The sequence below is a fragment of the Malania oleifera genome, chromosome 2, assembly GCF_029873635.1.
Source record: "Malania oleifera isolate guangnan ecotype guangnan chromosome 2, ASM2987363v1, whole genome shotgun sequence".
NCBI classification, from domain to species: Eukaryota; Viridiplantae; Streptophyta; class Magnoliopsida; order Santalales; family Ximeniaceae; genus Malania; species Malania oleifera.
The window spans coordinates 30,815,617-30,836,561 of NC_080418.1; the positions used below are offsets into that span (position 1 = coordinate 30,815,617).

General features: G+C 33.8%; 1 protein-coding gene across 1 annotated transcript; it reads right to left on the reverse strand.

Moving 5' to 3' along the window:
• Positions 1-9,894: 9,894 nt before the first annotated feature.
• LOC131147594 (transcription factor TCP8-like) lies at positions 9,895-11,183 on the reverse strand. Its single transcript, XM_058097092.1, has one exon. The coding sequence runs from the start codon at positions 10,885-10,887 to the stop codon at positions 10,219-10,221; it is 669 nt and encodes a 222-aa protein (XP_057953075.1). The 5' UTR covers positions 10,888-11,183; the 3' UTR covers positions 9,895-10,218.
• Positions 11,184-20,945: the final 9,762 nt, after the last annotated feature.

Genomic DNA, 20,945 nt, shown 5'->3' on the forward strand with positions numbered 1-20,945 from the left:
TTACACTATGACTTTATTGGATGCGCTTAAGTTCTTTCGATTGAATGTCCACTTTGATATTTCCTACTCAAACGTCTACTCAGTCTAATCTTTACCTTTGATCTAGTACCTTCATGTATTCGTCATTTGTACCTGAACTAAACATGATCTACAAAGATGGAATACACTTGAAACAAAATATAGGTTGATATCATCAAAACACATTAAGCATGATTATGTAACCACCAAGGCTAACAATAATGTTAAACAAGTGAACATATACACACACAATATCATCTCCTCTATTATTATTTTATATTTTATATATGATTTATATTTGGGCACCAATGAAAACTATTCACCTTGTCTCTCTGTCAATGTACCAATGGAACAAGACTATTGCAAGTGAACCTAAGTTTTATCTTATAGATGACATTTATTGATATATATTACCAACACAAAGGGAAGCAATACCATCTTTTGATTGTTAAAAAAAGTATGTGTAGATTAATATATCTATTTTAGATGCAATAAAATCAACAAAATAATATATAAAAATAAACAACAATCAAAGTAAAATTGTGTAGTTTGGCCTATGAGTCACGGGATAACCGTTATCTTAAAGTTGGTATTATCTCCCTATTTGTGAGTGGTGCCAGCAAACACCATCTCCAAGATAAAAATCAAGTTCGCACATAGCAATCTTGTTCCATTGGATTGTCGATAAAGAGATGAGGTGAACAATCCAAGTTAGATTGTTGGGAAAATATGTGTAGGTTAATCTACTTTTTAGATGCAATAAAATCAAAAAAATCATATATTAAAATAAACAACAATTAAAATAATATTTTGGAGTTTGGCCTATGAGTCAAGGGATAATTGTTGTCCTAAAAAAGGTATTGTCTCCTTACGTGTGGATGATATGGGTAAACACTATTTTCAAGATGAAACCTAGGTTCACTCATAACAATCTCATTTCATCAACATGTCAAAAAAGAGACTGGGTGAACACCATTTTCATGATGCAACCTAGGTTCGCTCATAACAATCTCATTTCATCAACATGTGAACAAAGAGACTAAGGTAACAATCTATATTGATTTCCAAGAAGAAGAAGATAAGAGATGATACTCTATGTGTATACATTCCTTTCTGTGACACTATCTCCTTATATAGAGATAGGGGTGACAAAACGGGTTAACAGCCAGAGTTCAGGTGGGTCATAAACGGGTCAGGGTTAAACGGATTCGGGTTCAGGTAGACCCATTTATTAACGGGTGACTAATAGGTAAACCCAAACCCACTCGTTTAATAAACAGGTCACCCATTTAAAAATATAATTTATGTATTTTTAAAATTTTAAAATAAAATTTAATTAAAACAAAATTCTCGTCCCCCTATTTTATCTATCTCTCACTCTCTCTATAGCTACTCTGCCTCATTAACTCTCAAACTATCTCTCTCTCTCTCTCTCTCTCTCTCTCTCTCTCTCTCTCTCTCTCTCTCTCTCTCTCTCTCTCTCTCTCTCTCTCTCCACTAGCAAGCCTCAATCAAGCCCTCTCTCCCTCTCTATGTCCCAGTCCTCTTGATTCCCCTAATTCCTCATCTCTCTCTCTCTCTCTCTCTCTCTCTCTCTCGCTCTCCCTCTCCTCTCTCCCCCATCCAATGTCTTCTTTACGCCCATATCTCGCATCCAAGATCTCGCTCGAGCCTTCTGATAGCGCCATTGACCATTTCAATCGAGTTCTGGATTCTTTACTCCTCTTCTTTAACAAGATTGGTGACATCAAGGCCCTTGGCCGATGTTGCATCGTTTTGTAGAGGTCTGCTGTCTAGGTAGGGTAGCACCATAGCAGAGGGTCAAAGGGGTTGAGGGTCGTGAGGCTTCTATTCTGCCAAGTCGATTGCCATCTAGGTAGCCGTAGCACCGTCGCAGGGGGAGGGAGAGGGCCTACTATTGCTACGTAAGGGTCCTAAAGGCTTAGCTAGGCATAGAGGAGCTAAGAGTGGGTTAAGGTTCAATTATACAATGCATATAGAATAAGTTAAATAGGTCACCCAGCGGGTGATCTAATCCGAACCTGCCTAATCCGTTTAATAAACGGATTGGGTTCGAGTTGACCCGTTTATAAATGGACTAGCTTATATCAAACGCAAACCCGGTTTAAAAGGGTGGGTCACGAGTCACTCGTCGGGTTTTGACCCATTTGCCACCCCTATATAGAGACACATACAAACACCCCTTCATTAAAGGAGACATCTCTTGAAAGACATCTATTATGAATAGATATTTCTTGTCAAAAGAGATTACCCTTAAATAATATCTATTAAAATAAGTACCTTAGAGAGTGAGAATAATATCTATTTTTGTATAGGTATTCTAATAATTATTATAATCGTTACTTCTTATATAAATTTGTGGAATTAAAATATAAATAATTTTATAAATATTTGAAGCTTCTCTAAAATTTTCAACGTGCATGTTACCCAATTCAAAATTTAAGAAAAGAATATTTATTCTTTTTTTTTTTTTTAAGAAGGGCGACACCTCCATTTATTTATTGATAAACTCTTACTTTTGGCGGAAGAATACTATGGTTACAAGATAATCAAAGGGAGAAACAAAAGATAAAACTTAAAGGCCTCCCAAATAACAACACCAACATCCAGCCAAAATAGGATTACAAGTCCAATCAAAAGAAAACAAAACAAGGACCTACAAAACAAATATCACGCAACAAAACAAACAACAGATAACCAACATAAAGCATAGACCAAAATCAATAGAAAATCAGTTAAACATACCTCATATAAGTCGTACCCATCTTCTCCAATTTATACAACTCATTGATAACTCTAAGGAGTTGACTACTATTTGTAAACAAACTATTCTTCCCCCTTGCACCTTGACGATTCAAGGCATCTGTCACTTTATTTCCTTCTCTATACTAATGTTTTATCAAAAAGTCTACTCCCTCTAAACCAATCAGTTGCTCCCAAAAATCCCATAAATACCACAAGGAGCACCTACTTGATCTAATCCAATTTACAACATTATTCGAATCACATTCAATATCAATATTAGAATGACCCAAATATTTGCAAATCTTTATTCCTTCTAACACAGCTCTCAATTCAGCTTCATTATTTGAACAAGAACCAAAATATTTTGTAAAACCAAACACAAAAGAACATGTATGGTCTCTAAGGATGCCACCACCATCCGCCGGCCCTAGGTTCCCCAAACTGCTCTCATCCAAATTTAGTTTCAACCTCCCTTGCCCCGGTTTTAGCCATCTCACACATTGCATAGTTTTAATTCTTTTATTCACAATTTGCACTTCCAGATTCTGTAATATCCAAAAATCAGCATCATTTAACTAAGTTATTCCTGTTATGTTCCTGCTCAAAACCTCCACCCAATACTTAATTGACAGCCACACATCTGTACTACTCTCTAATTTTCCTTCCATTCTAGCCACACATCTCCTTCTCCACAACCTCCAAATTACTAAACAAGTAATCAAACCCATCAATGATCCCAATTGAGAAAATCTGGAAACCCTATTAAACCACATTTGAACTATTTCTTTCCAACTTTGTTGTCTAAGAAAAGGAACACCAACCTCCACCAAAACCTTCCTCCAAACCTCAGTAGTAAGGTCTCCCTTATTTAACACATGCTTCATATCTTCTGGCTGCCTTATCTCACAACAATTACATGCCGAAGCAAGCGAAATCCCCACCCTTCTCACCTTTTCATCAACACTTAAGCACTTAAAAGCGGCCTTTCACATGCAAATAGCAATTTTCTTCGGTAACCATTTATTCCAAACCTACTTTACCCACTCAAACTTTGGAGCTCTAACTCTGATAACATCCCATGCGGACTTTGTATTAAAGCAACCATCCTTTTCCAGGAGCCATAGTAGTATGTTCGAAGAGTTTCTAAGATTTCCCACATTTTCCATCACTTCTTCCACTTTTTATTATATTCCAGAATCCTCCGCAAATTTTTCACATCCCACGCATTATTAATAATCAAATATTTTAATCTGATATATGAATGTGTACCATCTGGACACTCTGCAAACAAAGGTCCCCAATCTAGGAACTTATCATACCAAAAATTTACATTTCCTTCTCCAATCTTCTACTTAGATTTACTTAACACTTAACAGTTCATGCATACCCTGCAAAACTTTCCTTCCACTTAAATTTGAAAATAAGTATTATAGATTTATTCCTTGTTATGGATTCATAAAATTTTTTATATTATTTTTATTTTATGATAATAATATTTTTATATAAATTACTAAATTCTTCTATCATGATTATTTTATTCGTAGAAATAAACATTTCTGAGCTAAACATAACTCTATTTTCATTTTCTCTAAAAACTTCCTTTCACTTTTCAAATAAAAAATAAACAAAATCCCAATTAAGCCATCAAACGTGCTTTGAATTCCTTAATTTTTTTAAAAAGTAATTTGCGATCGATGTCTTAAAATTTTAAAAACATTTCTATTCAATTCAATTATTTTTAAAGGTTCAAAATATTTTCTATTCAATTGAATTATTACCAATGTTTTGATCTTTACAATGGATCCAAAATTTGATTACAGGTGCACGTGATGGCGAAGGACGTCAGTGCTTCCGTCACCAACTTTTCTGACCTACCACCGAGCGAACAGGTCGATGCATCGTCTTGCTCTGAACTCCTGATGGGTACCATGTCTTCTGTTTTTTGGGGCAAGCAGTGTCTTCACCTGGTCACCATGACCAAGAAGCACCTATATATTTTTTAAAAATGTTTTGGAGTTCTTTAAAGAGGATTGTCTTCTGCCCTCTTGCCCTTAGGTGGGTGCTCTCTTTTCTTTTCCTTTTTTTTTTTTTTTTTTTAATTAAAGGATTGTATTGGTTCTAATCTATTAAAATTTGAATTCAAAACTTTTAATATAAATTTTAAATTTTAATCTCCGAGTTATCTTCTAAATAAAGTGTACATGGAAGAGAAACTGGCTTATTTAATGGCGACAGACGACGGTGTCACTTAAGGTTTTAAATTTAAATTTATGTTAATTTGAGCTAAATTTAGTATAAAATTATATTAAATTTTTTAAAATTTACACAAGTCTAAATCTAGATTCAAATCTTTTGCTGCCCAAAATTATTGCATTTCAAATATGATTGTTATATAATTATTTGTTTACCTTTGTACATTTAGGAGAGTGTTAAGACTTGTGACTTTGGTGCTCGAGTGATAAGGGCAACTTGTAACTTTGGTGACCCAAGATCACAGGTTTGATTCCTCCCTTAGACATTATTCCGATGGATTGCCAAGAGTACGTCAATGGGATGGGCGGCTTTCATCCCCTCGGGTTTAGTGTCACATCATAGTGTCCAAAGTGGCACGATGGTGTCTGGAGCCCACAAGTTAAAAAAAGAAAAAAAAAAGACTTGATGGATGTGCATTGTTGACTTCAACCTAATAGTTTAAGATTTTAAATAAAGTGATAATCTAAGACTCACTACAAAACTAGGAAATGTGCTGTTCTAGTTTACATCATCAAGTCATTACCCATCATTATCATCATCATTCTTCTTTTATTGATAAAAATTATTCACTTAATTTATTTTTTTTGGGTCAATTTGAGGAACATGCTAACCTAAGCTATACAGTATTTTCAATCCTATATTTTTGTTCTTACCACTTTCAAGATTTAAATTTAAAACCTTAAATCTAAAAAGAAAAAGAAAAAAAAAACAAAAGAAAGAAGCCAAACTAATATATATATATATATATATATATATATATATATATATATATATATATATATATAGACACACACACATATTTTACTTACCAATTATTTCACATTTTTTTTTAAAAAAAATTATGAAAATTAATTGGAGAAATTTACATAAAGTTGAGAGCTAAAGACGTTAAGTAGGAAAGAGGATAAAATTAATTACTTTGTTCCCCACATTTTTAAGAGGATGAAAATAAAGTAATTAATTTTTTTTTAAGGAGGATGAAAATAAAGTAATTTGTAGTTAAGAAAATATATGCAAATTGATATTTATTTTTCTGACGGTAATTAATTTATTGTACATGGAAAACTTTAGTTTGTAATACATGAAAAATGGTTAGTGTACCATCTTAATGATCAAACTGATTTGATGTGCCGACCATATTCTTAATTTCTTAAGCATACCATTACCATTATAAATACATCAACATCCTAAGAAAATAATGATAAGCAATAAATAAATAAATAAATAATATTTTGTAAGTAAAATTTGCATTTCATTAAGAGGAAGAATTATTAAATTCTTCTCCATTCATCTCTTAATATTTTCCCATCAAAAGAATATCATCAACAAATGATATATATATATATATACTTTTTCTTTCGAAAGATCGAAACCCAAAGAAATTGTTATGCTAGATTACATCATACTCATTATTAATACTTATCATCTTCATGATCTTTTGTTTTTGAAGTGAAATTATTATCATCTCTTTTGCAAACAAAATCGTCGTTTCACTTATCAATTACGGCAAGTCTCTTTTAAATCATGGAATTTGTTCATGTTGGAATTTATGTGATCCCAAGTGATGGGTGAATTGGACATTTAAAACTTTTTGGCTAAATTAAATAATTATGTCAATTCGCCACATTTCATATCTCATTCGAAATAAAACATGAATGTAAAGTAAGTAAACAATGTGTGCATATATACACGTGTGTTGCATATCTCAATTAAATTAATTCTGTGTGCATGTAAGATGGTTATAACAAAACATGAACAGATATACACATACTGAAATTGAAAGTAAATGAGATAAGGAGAAAGACACACACACACGATATTTGTTATCGATATTCGGCCAAACCGGCATATATTCCTGCCTTGGGCATACCTCCCAAGGATTACACTAAGCCTGGTCACTTAAACGGACGAAGCATAAGTCATTTACATCCTCTCCTTACGGGGTGAGGAAAACCCCAACTCATTTACAATGCTAAACCCAACTTGTCTCACTTATGAGGTTGAGACTCCCCATTTCAATTAATGGGATGAACCCAACCGGTACAATAAAAATCATTTTTGTACATATAACATGCTTCTGAAAATATAAGCACAAATGTACACATTAAGTTCAAATACATACATTCTAATATGATATGAAATATATGCTCAGTAAAGTATGGGTGTTTTTCAAAATAAATATTATAATCTTTGAAGAAAGATATATATGATAAAATGCTTCAAAGATTTGTACCCCAATAAAATATTTCTTCAAAAAATATTTTTAATGAGAAGTAGGAGAACCTAGGATTTTGGTTTTTCAAATGACCTTTGCAACATAAAAATTTATCTACAAAAGCATAGATGCAAAAAGAAATGCCCAAATGAAATACTCTCTTAAAATGATTTTCAAAGAAAGAATGAAAGAGAGTTTGAGAGATTAAAACATTTTTCCCCAAAGAAAATATTTTTGCATTAAAAATGGCTTGGAGGAACTTTGATTAACAAAATAATTTAAGAGGATTTGGGAGTTAATCAAAGTTGATAATTAAAGCAAATGAGGGGATTTATAGTTTTTCAACAAAATATGACTGTTGGGAACTTATTGGAAATTTTAGAAAAGTTTAATTAAAGTTTAATCCCAATTACCCTTAATTATCCGCGGTAAAAATGGGTCAACCTGAGAGTTTCGGTCGTCCAAGTCATAGGTTCAATCACTCGAACACTCACAAAAGGAAAAGGCTTTTTACGCATTCAGGTGCCCGGTGAAAGCTTCGGTTGGCTGAGTTTAAGGCGATTTCCAAACTGCTTGAGGTTCAATCGCCTAGTCCTAAGTTTAGTCTGCCGAACTTGCCACTTTGGTCGCCCGAGGTATTTTTTATTGTGAAGTTCGGGCGCCCGAGGAAGGTGGAAAAAGTTTGCATTCAAGGTTCGGTCGACCGTGAACGTTCAGTTCATTTTGGTTCGGTCGCCCGAAACCCTTTCACACTTAAGATTTAGGTCTTGTTTTTGAGTATGGTTATGTGCAAGGACCTAAGGTCTATCTAAGGTCATTTGAGTTTTTTAATTAGTCCCAAAAATTTGGCGTTAATCGACCGAAGATTAACCCTAAGGTTAGTCTACGGTCCTATAGCTCCCTATGGTCAATCTATGGTCCTATCTGAACAAATAATCATATCATACAAATGTATGCATTATTATAGACCAAATAATAAAAATAAATACAATTACAATAAGAAATAAATGTCTTATTCGTCTTTTTACTCTTCTGAGTTCATGTAATGCGCTTGATCATATGGGTGTTAAGTCCTCCAAGCTTCCATCTTCGTTTCCTTATGTGTGTATTAAATGAATTGACCTATTCACATGCTAATTATACACATAAAAAACATGTGTTTTATCAGCATCAAAACAGGGATCAGACTCAAAAAATCAATAGGTCAAAAAAGTTATACAAAGTTGAAGGGTTAATTAAGCAAGAAAAGGAATATAGAATTAATTAATTAGTTATTACCCAATAAATGATCATGTTAATTTCACATATATGAAATTTGAATGGAATAACAAACAAGATTAAGATAAAGTAATTTGTAGTTGTTAATTAAGTAGTCATAATTATGTTAATTGGGCATCTTTAATTTTTTTTACTTTAATTTATTATATACCAATAATGATAGTGCACTATTATGCTCCAATCCCTTCCTAATCTCTTCCAATTAAGAGCACTCAATTTGAATCCTAAAATGGTAAACACAAGTGATATATTTGTATTACAGGGATATTGCTTTAATTAGAAGAGTGACAAGAATTACTATAGTAAAGTAATCATTTTGTTTTTCTCAAATCAACCAATAATCAATTTGTCAAAGAAAAAGAAGAAAGAAATTCTTTTTCTTTACTTTTTTCCTTAAGACTTTACATTGATCCTCATACGAATCAAAATCATTGGTTCGCAAGAGCAGAACTTGTGGGAACACAACAATTGCATTGGAAAAGCTATGTTATAAACTCCCCTCTTTTGGGTAATTATTTCAGAGCAAAAGTAATTTCTTGTTTATTTTCCTAGTAGCCATTTTCTATTAGCAATACTGAAATAGTTTGGGTTTGGAAGAATCAGATGTATTTTAGACCTATAATAAGACTGTTTTAAAATATAATTTTAGGCACACAATTTTCATAAAAACAAAATAAACCAATAAATATTTTCTGAATGGAAAAAAAAAATCCATTTCATTAAGAAGATTAGGAATCATTATATATATATTTTTTAATTAAGAAGAAATATTTTTTAAGAGGTTGATTAAGAAGAAATTTATGCGTATGTAAATATTTAAATATTTAACTTAAACCAAAACCAAGTCATCTGAGTTGAATGCAAGACCTATCCTTTCCTCTCTGTGAGTGGTATCATTAAATGACAGCATTAATATTTGCTGATAGAAAAGTCGGTGACGTGTAGGTCATGAGTGAGCGATACAACAGAATGAGTTGGCTCTAGCTCATGGATATTTCCATGCAGCAAAAGCCACAGCACGTGGAGCCGAACCACACACTCCACGATATTCGAACCACACCGAAATTTCATCTATCCCCGACAAAAACTCGAAGAGCTAGCTAGAATCGATCGATGATCTTAAATTGTTGTTCATTTAAAAAAAAAAAAGCAACACAAAAAAAAAAAGGAAGAAACAGAAAACCCTAGTTTGGGGTTGCAGGGTTGATTGGGAGAACAATAAATTTGGATTTTTGTTGAGTTGCTCTCGCAAATCCAAATTTAAAACTCCAAATCGAAAAATCCCAAAAGGAAAATAGCCCAAAAATCGCCATACATGCAAGAAAAGAAAAAAAAAAATCAGAGAAAATAAACAATCAACAAGGTAATGCAAACAGCGATGCTTCCATATATTAACTGATCAACAGCTCAGACTCCATCGACCTACAAGAAAGGAAGATGCCCATGGCAAGATGGGATGAAGCTCATATATATATATATATATATGGAAATTAAAGATCCAACAAGTGGATCCTGACAAGCCACCAGACTCACGACACACTGCTTGACTTAACATGAACAGAAAAAGCAAGACATACATAGACTCGATCATAGATATTATGTCGATCCTGAGACGTCGATCTTCAGGGACAACCAGACACTGCAGGTGCGCCCTACTTCATTCATAACACCTGCTAACATCTTCTTCTTCATCTCACTCTCTGTCGGTCTCCCTCCTTGCTCTGCTCGTACAGAGTCTGCATCACAGCCGAGAAGGACACGTCTGCTGGACTAGCTGTGACCTCGGCTGCAGACAAATCCACTCCGAGCGCTGCCAGCATGTCGAAGTACTGGTCGAACGCTGGAGTGCCAGATTCGAACCTCGTCAGCCCTCCATAGTCCACTACAGGAGCAGCGAAGCTCGGAGGAACCGAGGAACATGGGTTGGAAGAGAAGGCCACTTGTGGTTGCATAGGTGGTGCGTAACAAGCAATGGGCATTGCACTGGCTGCGGCAGCGGCAGCAGCGGCGGCGGCAGCAGCAGCAGCGGAGGAAGGAGTGGGGATGTAGGCGGGGACGACGCCGGTGCCGGTGGCGGCGATGATGGAGGGCTCGGCCTGGTGGAGAAGCCATTCGATGGTTTCCCCATCAGTCCGGAAGCCAAGCTCGCGGGTAAGCTGGAAGATGCGGGCGGCGCACAGCGGCGGGATTCTGATGCGGCGGTCCCGGCCGTTCACCTTTGCATGGCGGTCCTTGGAGGGTTTGGCGGACGAGGAGGCGATGGATTTGGGGTCGGTGGTTCTGGGCTTTGGGTCATTGCTTGGAAGGCTTGAGAATTTCATCATTACTAAAGCACTTGCTCTCTCTGTTATAGCCATGGCAGCTGCTAGCTGGCTATATATATACACAAAGGGGGCGGAGGGTGTTCTTAACTCACTATCGAGTTAGGGTTACAATGAGAGAGAGAGAGAGAGAGAGAGAGAGAGAGAGAGAGAGAGAGAGAGAGAGAGAGAAATTAAGAGGGACAGGTTTTTAATTTGGCTGTTTTTTAAGTTTTGCTCTCCAAAAGAATTCATGGATTGTATTTGATGGATGTCTCTCTTAAGTGCAATTAAGATTCCCCATGAGAGAGGTCGATACCATCTATGCTACCTACTGTCAATCTAAGCCGTCGGTAAGTGTGACACTTTGTCAATCCAAACCATCGATATTGGAAAAGTAATAGAAACAAATCGAAACGGACGTTAAATGATTAAACTAGATATAAATAAAAGTTTAGTGCGTTCGCTAAAAGTCATCATCCCCGTTAACTCATTAAATACTTTCCTTTGTCGAATAAGCACATTGAATGCTTTTAAGTTGTCATCTTAAAAGAAAAACAAGAAGTTGTCAGAAATTTGTTTGTTACAATAAAAATTTTAGAGTTTGGTTGCCAATTTAACTATTTTAACAGGTTTGAAAGTTATTAATTATATATATATATATATATATATGTATTACAATCATAATTCATGCCTCCTAAAGAAGCCTTAATTTAACTTTTAGATTTTTTTTAATTTTGATTCCCTTTAAATAGTTTAATAATATTATAAAATGGTGTTCACAATAATTTAGGATTTTTTTTTTTTTTTTTGGAAAACATGCTGAGAACTAGGTTATATGTGAATTGAGAAGAGTATAAACAATGTACATTGTAATTTATATTGATTATATATCTATATGCCAATTTTATTTTATTCAATGTGTTAAGGATGTTTTGCAAATTTAAAATTCTCAAAGTAAAGTCATACTTTTCTCACATGGTCATTATTTCATTCCATGAGAAATGGCCAAAAATATTGGCTAAGCATTTTTTTAATAATTTCATAATAACTATTTTTAATAAAAAAAATTAATGAGACAACTAATTCCTTTCATTGAATGCTCATTCATGACTATTTTCCAATCCACGATGAGTGGCCATAACTTAATTAAATTTTTTTCTTTATCAACGAGTAAAAATGACTTGCATATGTTTTGATATAAGTATTTATATCTTTATTTATTTATTTTACTCAATTGAAAGTTCGAACCTGAAATATACAACAGAAGTATTCTTCTCATTCTTTTCTAAATTAGAACCAAAAGCTCCGAATTTCTGATCAAATAATTTGTCATAATTTAGATAATTATGATCTTTATTTCTTTTTTCTTTCTTATTTTTGGAAAGCTTATTTAAAGTAGGACCAAGGGTTGTTTTTTAAGAATTGAATCGTTTGCTAGAGGTGGTGGTGGCACTTGCAATGTATGAGTGTGTATATATACTAAGCTATCCAACTTATATAAAGACATAACTCAGTTTCATCAATGATTCTGAAAATTAAATTAAATTTGGTATTACATTTTAAATTAACATTTAAAATAAAGTTTAAACGTTAAAATAGAAAAACATTCTATTTGTCGTCGTATCCATGAGTCAAAATAGAAAAAATAAAAATAAAAAAAATTAGGAACATATACACTTATAGCAGCAAATACAAAACATTCCAACATCATTAAGAGGTATCCTTGTTTTTTTATGGAATAACCGACTAAATGCGACAATCAGTTAACTACTCAATTAATCAATAATCTTAACGGTAATTGACAAGTTCGGTAGTATAAGTTGCCAGGTTGATAGTAGTATGCGTACAAACCGTTAAGATTATTGATTATACAAATATCCGACATGATAGGACAAACAACCAATTTTGTCGATTGTACGAGAATCTTGCCACCCCTCTATTATTATTATTATTTTTTTTTTTTTGGGACCTATAGATTTTCTAATGAAAAAAAAAAAAAAAAAAGAGCCATAAATTATGATAAGAGTTTTATTATTGATCATTAGATTTTTTTATTTTTTTCATAAACTAGTACAACATTTCAGGATTCTAACAAATTACTAGGTTAGTCATATATTACTTATAAAAATATTCTTGTAATATCCTTGTATAATGAATAGAGTTTTTGTAATAATAGTATTGTAAATTATTTGTATAAATATAGAATTTATGCATTTACAAACCTATATAAAAAATAAAAATTGTTAGCATTTATATGCTTGAGTGTGAGTATATACATGTGTGTATGTTTATATGAAAGTAGGGACAATTTAAATACTTTTTTCTCTCTCGGGTTATCTTTATTAGCACCAGCTTTTAAAAAATTATATTTTTTTTACTATTTTATTCTTTTAAATGAAAAATACAGATAATTTTGGCAATTATAATATATTTTACCATGATATTCACTTAATTAGAAAAATAGATGAACAATTACAATATATATATATATATATATATAGGGATATTTTAGAGATTTTATGATCAAACCAAAAGGCAACATTTTAAAGGAAATTCCTTAGTATTGAATTGGATACCATATATTCCGTGTCTTAATCAAATTTAAATTTATATATATTTGAACAAAATTAATATCATTTTGTTTTGCATTTTATAAATTTAAACCCCTCATAAATTCAAGTCAAAGTTTTTTTAAAAACAAATTACAAAGAACAATCAACTTATTTTTCCATTTTGCTACATTTATATATAAAAAAAAATTTGGAAAACTACGAAACTTTTTGGAATTAATTACTTGTAAAAAAAGTAGTTTTATTTTTCACTTTCAATTTTTAAATGTCAATAGTAAATTTTCACCTAATAAAATAGAGAGATTGAGCTGAATATGTAAAAAATTAGGTGAAAAATACAAAGAAATAGGAGACAAAATAGGATGATTCAACCAACCCCTTTCCCTCCTTCTATCATTTAGCTCCATCCACAAGTGATCAACTAGCTCATGTTGACGGTTTATCCCCTTAAAAAAAATTTTGAATTCTTGAGTTGTTTGCTGATGATTGGCCGAGAAATTTGGGCATGCCATGTGTCCTAAAATTGTCACAAATTTAGTATGACGTTAGTAGTTGGTGGTTGGTAGTTGGTGGTAGATGGTAGGTTAAATTTAAATTTTCAAAATTCAAATTTAAAAAGTTTTTTTTCCCTTCAGACCATTAGAGGTCTATAAATAGATTTCTTGGAAGAAAAATAAGGAACATCCAAGTGGAAGTAAGGAAAGAAAAATTAAGTATTTCATGCATTGCTTTGGGGATAAAATAGTGAGTTTTGTTGGAAGTTTAAAGAAAGAAAGCATACTTCTCTCATTCATCATCGTTTGACCATTTAAGGTGTGTATCAAAGTGAGAGTGCCCTCCATTTGATTTACAGAAGTTCTTCTATCAACAAGGTCCATATCTAACCTTTTAGTCTGTTCATTTTCGAATGTTAATGTAAGTTTTGTATGAAAAAGCATGTTGATATGTTTTAAAATGTGTATGTTTGATTCACCATGATTTTTTCATTTCAATACATTAACCATACATGCTAGGGATATTAGAATGTGTTTTTTACTTTAATTGAATATAAAAAAGCATGATTTAAAGTTTTAAAAAATGCATGTTTACCAAACTTTTGCATGTACGGTCGACCGACCTATAAGCATGGTCAATCGGCCTACAGGTGCGATTGACTACCCTCATGATAATTTTAAAAAATAGTCATTAGACTACCAGACGATTGACTACCCCTTTGTGAACAGTCGATCGCCAAATCCTAAGAGTGCATGTTGGAATTGGTGTATTCCCAAAAGAGGGGGTGAATTGAAACTTTAAATTTTTCTTCTTAGGTTCAACTAACCAGCAGCAATATATATACACGACCTAGGGCCTGTCTAAGCATATACCAATTCAACAGATATATAAAATATACAAAAATTAAATTAAGCACAGTAAACACAATATATCAAATATAACATATATGTGCAGGAAAATACATTGCGAAAATATAAAACAGTGCACACACGATATGTCATTATTGGAGTTCGACCAACACTGTCTACATCCCCACCTTAGCTCGCAAGCTCGAGGATTACCACTATTGCTTACTTAACGAGTAGAGCAACACCATTTACAATACTATGTCAAATTACTAGGGTTGACCTTAACCTTTACAACCTGATCCTTACGGACTAGATCAACACCCCTTCAGGCCACACCTAAAATACAACATATGATAATAAGTTTTTTGTACAATTTAAATGTTTTTACACAACTAGATATGTACTACAATTCAGCACAGTAAACAACGTTCTCACGTATGATAGATAATTAATGCTCAAGTGAGCTTTGTTCCAAACAATGTATCTACTCACAACAAGATATGTATCGAAGTATACGTGTGAGTGATTAAGGTCTTTGATTCTAGAATATGTACTCACAATGTAAGAAATCAAAGAATCTAAATAATCTTAAACAAATACCTCAATAATATTTTTCAGCAATAAAATCAAGAGATAGTCAAGATTAGCTTCTCAAAAATATTTTGCAATAAGCACAAAATCTAGCCTTTAAATCTTACAACAAAGATGCAAAGATCCTCAAGCTGAAAAGGGTTATCCCAAGATAATATTTATCAATGAAATAATCTAGGATCAACTCAAGCTAACTCTCTAAAAATAATTTCAACAATAATGAATGAGAGAGTATACTAACTTTAAGATAATGTATGAAGCACACAGCAAGAGAAAATCAAACTCCCTCTAACTTGCAATTAGTTTGCAAAAAGGGAGTAAGCAAATAATACTCTCTAGTTTTGAAAAGATTTTTCAAGTAAGAATATATGAGAGTATGAAATATAGGCTTGAAAATATGAAGTTATATGCAATGGGAGTTCAAGAAAAAATCAGAGAGAATTTTTTCTAATCTATTTGCTAATTTATGCTTAGTCTTCCCAAATGAAGTAGTATATATAGACATTCATAAAAATATAACTGTTTGGACACAAAGGGAATTATTAAAAATGTTTAATCAATTTTTAACCTCAATTACCCTTAATTACTCATGGTAAAACTGTGGCAACTTGAGAGTTTCGGTAGCTCGGCCCTTAGGGTCGATCGGCCGAAAAGACACAGCTAGAAAAGCCACTTTTTGACTTTGGGTGCCCAAGTGAAGGTTCGAGTGGTTGGGCCAAGACAATTTTCCAAACGCTCGAGGTTTGGTTGCCCTGTGGTCAGTTCGGTCTACCAAACTTCATACTTCGTTCGCCCGGTGTACATTTGAACTTAGAGTTCTGGCGCCCGAGGAAGGTAAAAAGTTACAGTTCATATGTTCGGTCGACCGTGAACAGTGTGTTCATTTTAAGTTCGATCGCCTGGGGCTTGGTCAACTGTTGACCTTTTTACCCATTCGGTTGTGTAAAGACCTATAAAATTAAACAGAGTCTCGTAAATGAACATAGGGGATTCGTTGACGAGAATACATGAGGGCCTCATCGACAAGGTCACATCTCGTCGACGAGAAGATACCAAGAGGGGGGTTTTGGTAGTCTGAAAATCGTCGACGAGGGGTTCAAGTTCGTCGACGAACTTCTTCAGGGACTCGTTGACGAGATGACGTGTCTCGTCGACGAATTTGGATCTATAAATAGTTGAGACCCAGATTTTTGGCAGAATTATGGCATAGGAAATCCCTATTTCTCTCTTTAAACGTTTCCCTCCCCTTCTCTCTTCGATCCCGACTCAATTTCTCGCCGATTCGACGATCTGAGGCCACCACGACGCTCCTGAGAAAGTTCTGTGCAAGTCTACCGGAATGGATCGTTGGTGGGGCTGGTTTGAATTTCGTCTCAATCTCAGGGTAAGGCATTTTATTCAGTATTTGTATTTCCCAGAGTTATAAGAAATATAGTATACGAAGAACTATTGATATTTTGTTCTGAGAGATGTTGTTTTCAGGGTATAGAATGGGGAACCCTGCAGGTATAGGACTAGAGTATAGTAGCAGTTTTTCAGAAACTAAGTAAGGGAAATATGCTATGCTAGGGTATTTTTAGAATGTTTATGAGTAGATTATGTATATATATTTACAAGCATGAGATCAGTTTATTTTCTAGAATATCATGAGTATTATTATTACAATGAAATTACAGATATGAAGCATGAGATTTTAATTACACAGTTGTGTGGCCTGAGTTTACTATAGTAAATGTGTTGATTATGAAACTTTACAGATATCCAGTTATACAAGCATATTGGCAAAAAGTAAGATATATAGCATTTTTTAAGAGTAACATGATTTCTAAACCATAACACTCAGACAGATATTACAGATATTATAGATATTATAGATATTACAGACAGATATTATGTATATATTACAGACATATATTATAGATATTTCAGATATTACAGATAAGATTTATAGTGTTATGGTTGTTTTGAAATCATGATAAAAGCAGCAAGATAAATAAATAAATATATATATATATATATATATTATATGTATACATTATTACATGATATCAGATCCCTATGGAAATTACAGACAGATATATACAGCATAGCACGGTACCATTGCTATTTTAGATAAAGTGCAACCATATAACTCAGATAGTATGTGGATTCCGTCTAACCGTCCTAGGAGAGATTGTAGTCTCCCCAGCGAGCTGGGTTGAGGTGGCCAGTTAGACGATGTTAGATATGGAGATTGCGCAGAGAGATTGCAGTGGGCCAGATTGGCGGATGTTAGATACAGATTGACTTGCCTGATAGGCTAACTAGAGTAAGACCAGCCTACGGGCCGCACAACCCTGTCATGAGGGGTTATATCATGACTTACTGATCTCAGGATATAGCATAAGTTCCTATGTACGGATATATCACACAACAACAATTTATATTATCATATTAGCAGTATGTACAGATAGTAAACTCAGATACACAGCCGTATTTTAAAATACATAACTTGTGTTTTGTACAGTATATCAATTTATTCATTTTACAGTATCAGTATTATCTCAGTAGATTTATATATGCAACTAAGCCGCTACACACTAGTAATAGCATATTTCCTCTTATGGAGTGTTGTCTCATCCCAGTGATTTACTATTTTTCAAGAAATCCATCTAAGCGAGCAAATGAGGCTCGCGAGTAAAGATTAGCCTGCACTACCCATACTGGGAGGGTAGGTTTTTTTGCGATACCAGTAGTTTGGGGTAGATTTCATATTTTGATGTTGTCACTGGGTATTATGTATTGTAAATATACTTCAAAATATTATAGTTTTCCAGTATTGTAAATATCAGTTTACAGTTACTTGTATACGGCTACTTAGGTGTGTATGACATACAGAGTTTCCTCGGTGCTCTTTTGGAGCTTGAGATGTTTTCAGTAGTATCTTAGACAGATGGTAATTATGTTTATATAAAGAAAAAGAAAAAAATTGTTATATTAGTAGCAGGTCATTACAGTTTGGTATCAGAGCCTAGATTTCTAGGTTCTGTAGACTTTAGAATGGAGCGAGAACAATACCAAAAATATAGGAGAAGGATTTGAGGTTTGTTCTGTAATTTGGATACAGGATTTTCGTGGTGGTTTCTGTGTTTTTCCTAGGGTGACGATTTCAGGAAAGTCATAGTAAACTACTAAAGAGTCGTGTGTTTAGGTTGCAGGATTGGATTTTGGGCTAGGAACAGGGTTGACAACAAATAGAAAATTTGGGATCTTAGTTGAATGAAATAAATAGATTTTTGTGAGAGATAGGATCTTGAAATAGTGTTCTTGTATTTTTAAAGATGGATCCAGGGAGCAGTGGTACGAATGCTGAAGGTGATAGACCAGGACCCTCCAGTATAGAAGGAGGAGATACAGATGCAGTATTACGCAGCATCACCGAGCAAGTGATGGCTAATATGGCTAGGAGCGGAGGAGAGCGTGGCTGCACAATCAAGCAATTTACACGGATGAAGCCTCCCTCTTTTGCTGGAGGACCTGACCTAATCGTAGCTGAAAATTGGGTTCAGGATGTTAAGGAGATTTTAGAAGTGCTGGCATATACAGATAAGCAGAAGGTGTCTTTTACATCGTTTAAACTGATAGGAGAGGAAAAGCGCTGGTGGAGATTAGCGCGTTTGATTAAGGAGCAGAGGCCGAATCTAGTGCCAGTGTCGTGGAGTAGATTCAAGGAATTGTTCTTCGAGCGATATTTTCCTACTATCATTCGAAGCGCGAAGTAGTAGAATTTCTGCATTTAGCTTAGGGGCAGATGACAGTGTCTTAGTATGCGGCACGATTTATTGAGTTATCCCGTTTCGCCCCACACTTAGCACCAAATGAGGAGAAGAAAGCAAGAAAGTTTGAAGAAGGCCTAAGACAGAATTTATTTGAGCAAGTTATCAGCTTTTGGGCTCAGACGTTCGCAGAGGTGGTGGATAGAGTTGTAGTTATTGAGAGTGGCATGCAGAGACGTGTTGCAACTCAAAGCCAGAGAAAGAGGCCCGCGCCTCAAGAGTTTCAGGCTAGTTCTAGTCGAGGGCCATGGAGAGGAAATCGTTATGGAGGTAGTCAGGGGCGGATGATGGGCCGTGGTGATCCTCAGGATGGACGGGCCATTCCTACCTGTCCTAGATGTGGCTGGAGGCACCCAGGTGAATATAGAATGGGAGAGGACGTCTGCTACCATTGTGGGATAACCGGGCACAAATCTTAGTCGTGTTAGGGATTGTCAGCCAAGGCACTAGCTCCCAGACCGATTTGGGGTGGTTATCAGGCATCCCATAGAGGCCAATAGAGGAACACTGCACCAGCGAGAGTGTACGCATTGACGCTGGGTGACGCCGATGTAGCTGGAGACGTAATTATAGGTACTCTTACTGCTTTCTCATGTACAACTGTTGTTTTACACTACAAAAAATAAAGTTATTAGTGACGGTTCAAAACTGTCACTACTAGTATTAGTGACGATTTTGTGAGTATTAGTGACGGTTTTCAATTAGTCGCTATATCTGTCGCTACTCATACTTATTAGTGACGAATTTTTCAAATTGTCACTAATAATAGAGTATTAATGACGAATTAAAACCGTCACTAAAAACCTAAGCCCGTCACTATAGATTCTACACCGGCTCGACCAAAAATCGTCACTAAAATCATAGTATTAGTGACGGTTTTAAATTCGTCACTAATGCTCTATTATTAGTAACGATTTTAAAACTGTCACTATTTTAAATTCGTCACTAGTGCTCTATTATTAGTGATGGTTTTAAAACCGTCACTATTGCTCTCTAGAACCGTCACTAATACTATGGTTTTAGTGACGGTTTTAAAAATCGTCACTATTGTTCTCTTTAAAACCATCACTAAAGTCAAAGTATTAGTAACGGTTTAAAAACCTTCACTATAACTTTTTAAAAAGGCAATTATTAGTGACGGTTTTGAAATTGTCACTAATATTAAGGCTTTAGTGACGAATAAAAGCGTCACTACCATACTATTAGTGACGATTTTGAAACCTTCATTAATACTTAAATTGGACAATTAACAGTGACAGTTTTAAAATCGTCATTAATAATGTTAAATTAATTTTTTTCCTAATTATTAATTCCTATAAAAATTTGTAATTAAATTACATTTTCTTATACATAACATTAAACCATAATTGCTAAAAAATTTATAAATTATTCAAAATTTTAATTCAAATTTAAATACAAATACAAATATATTATACAAATTCAAATTCAAATACAAATATATTATAAAAATTCACATTTAAATACAAATACATTATACAAATTCAAATTCAAATACATTTCATCCGTTCAGATAACAAAAAAAGTCAAAAGCTGCATCTGTAATGCATAATATCGTGCTGACGCTATCACAGTTGCAAACCCTACAAATAAAGAAAGTTAAAAAAATTAGTATACGTTTTTTGAAAAATTTTGGCAGCATTTCTCCTATAAATATGACATTTTCCATATAGATATACTCCAAACCTAGGTGTTTACAATAAATAATTCACAATAATCCAACTAGTAATGAATTTTACGAGTGCACAAGAGCTTCATATAATAAGCATTAAATA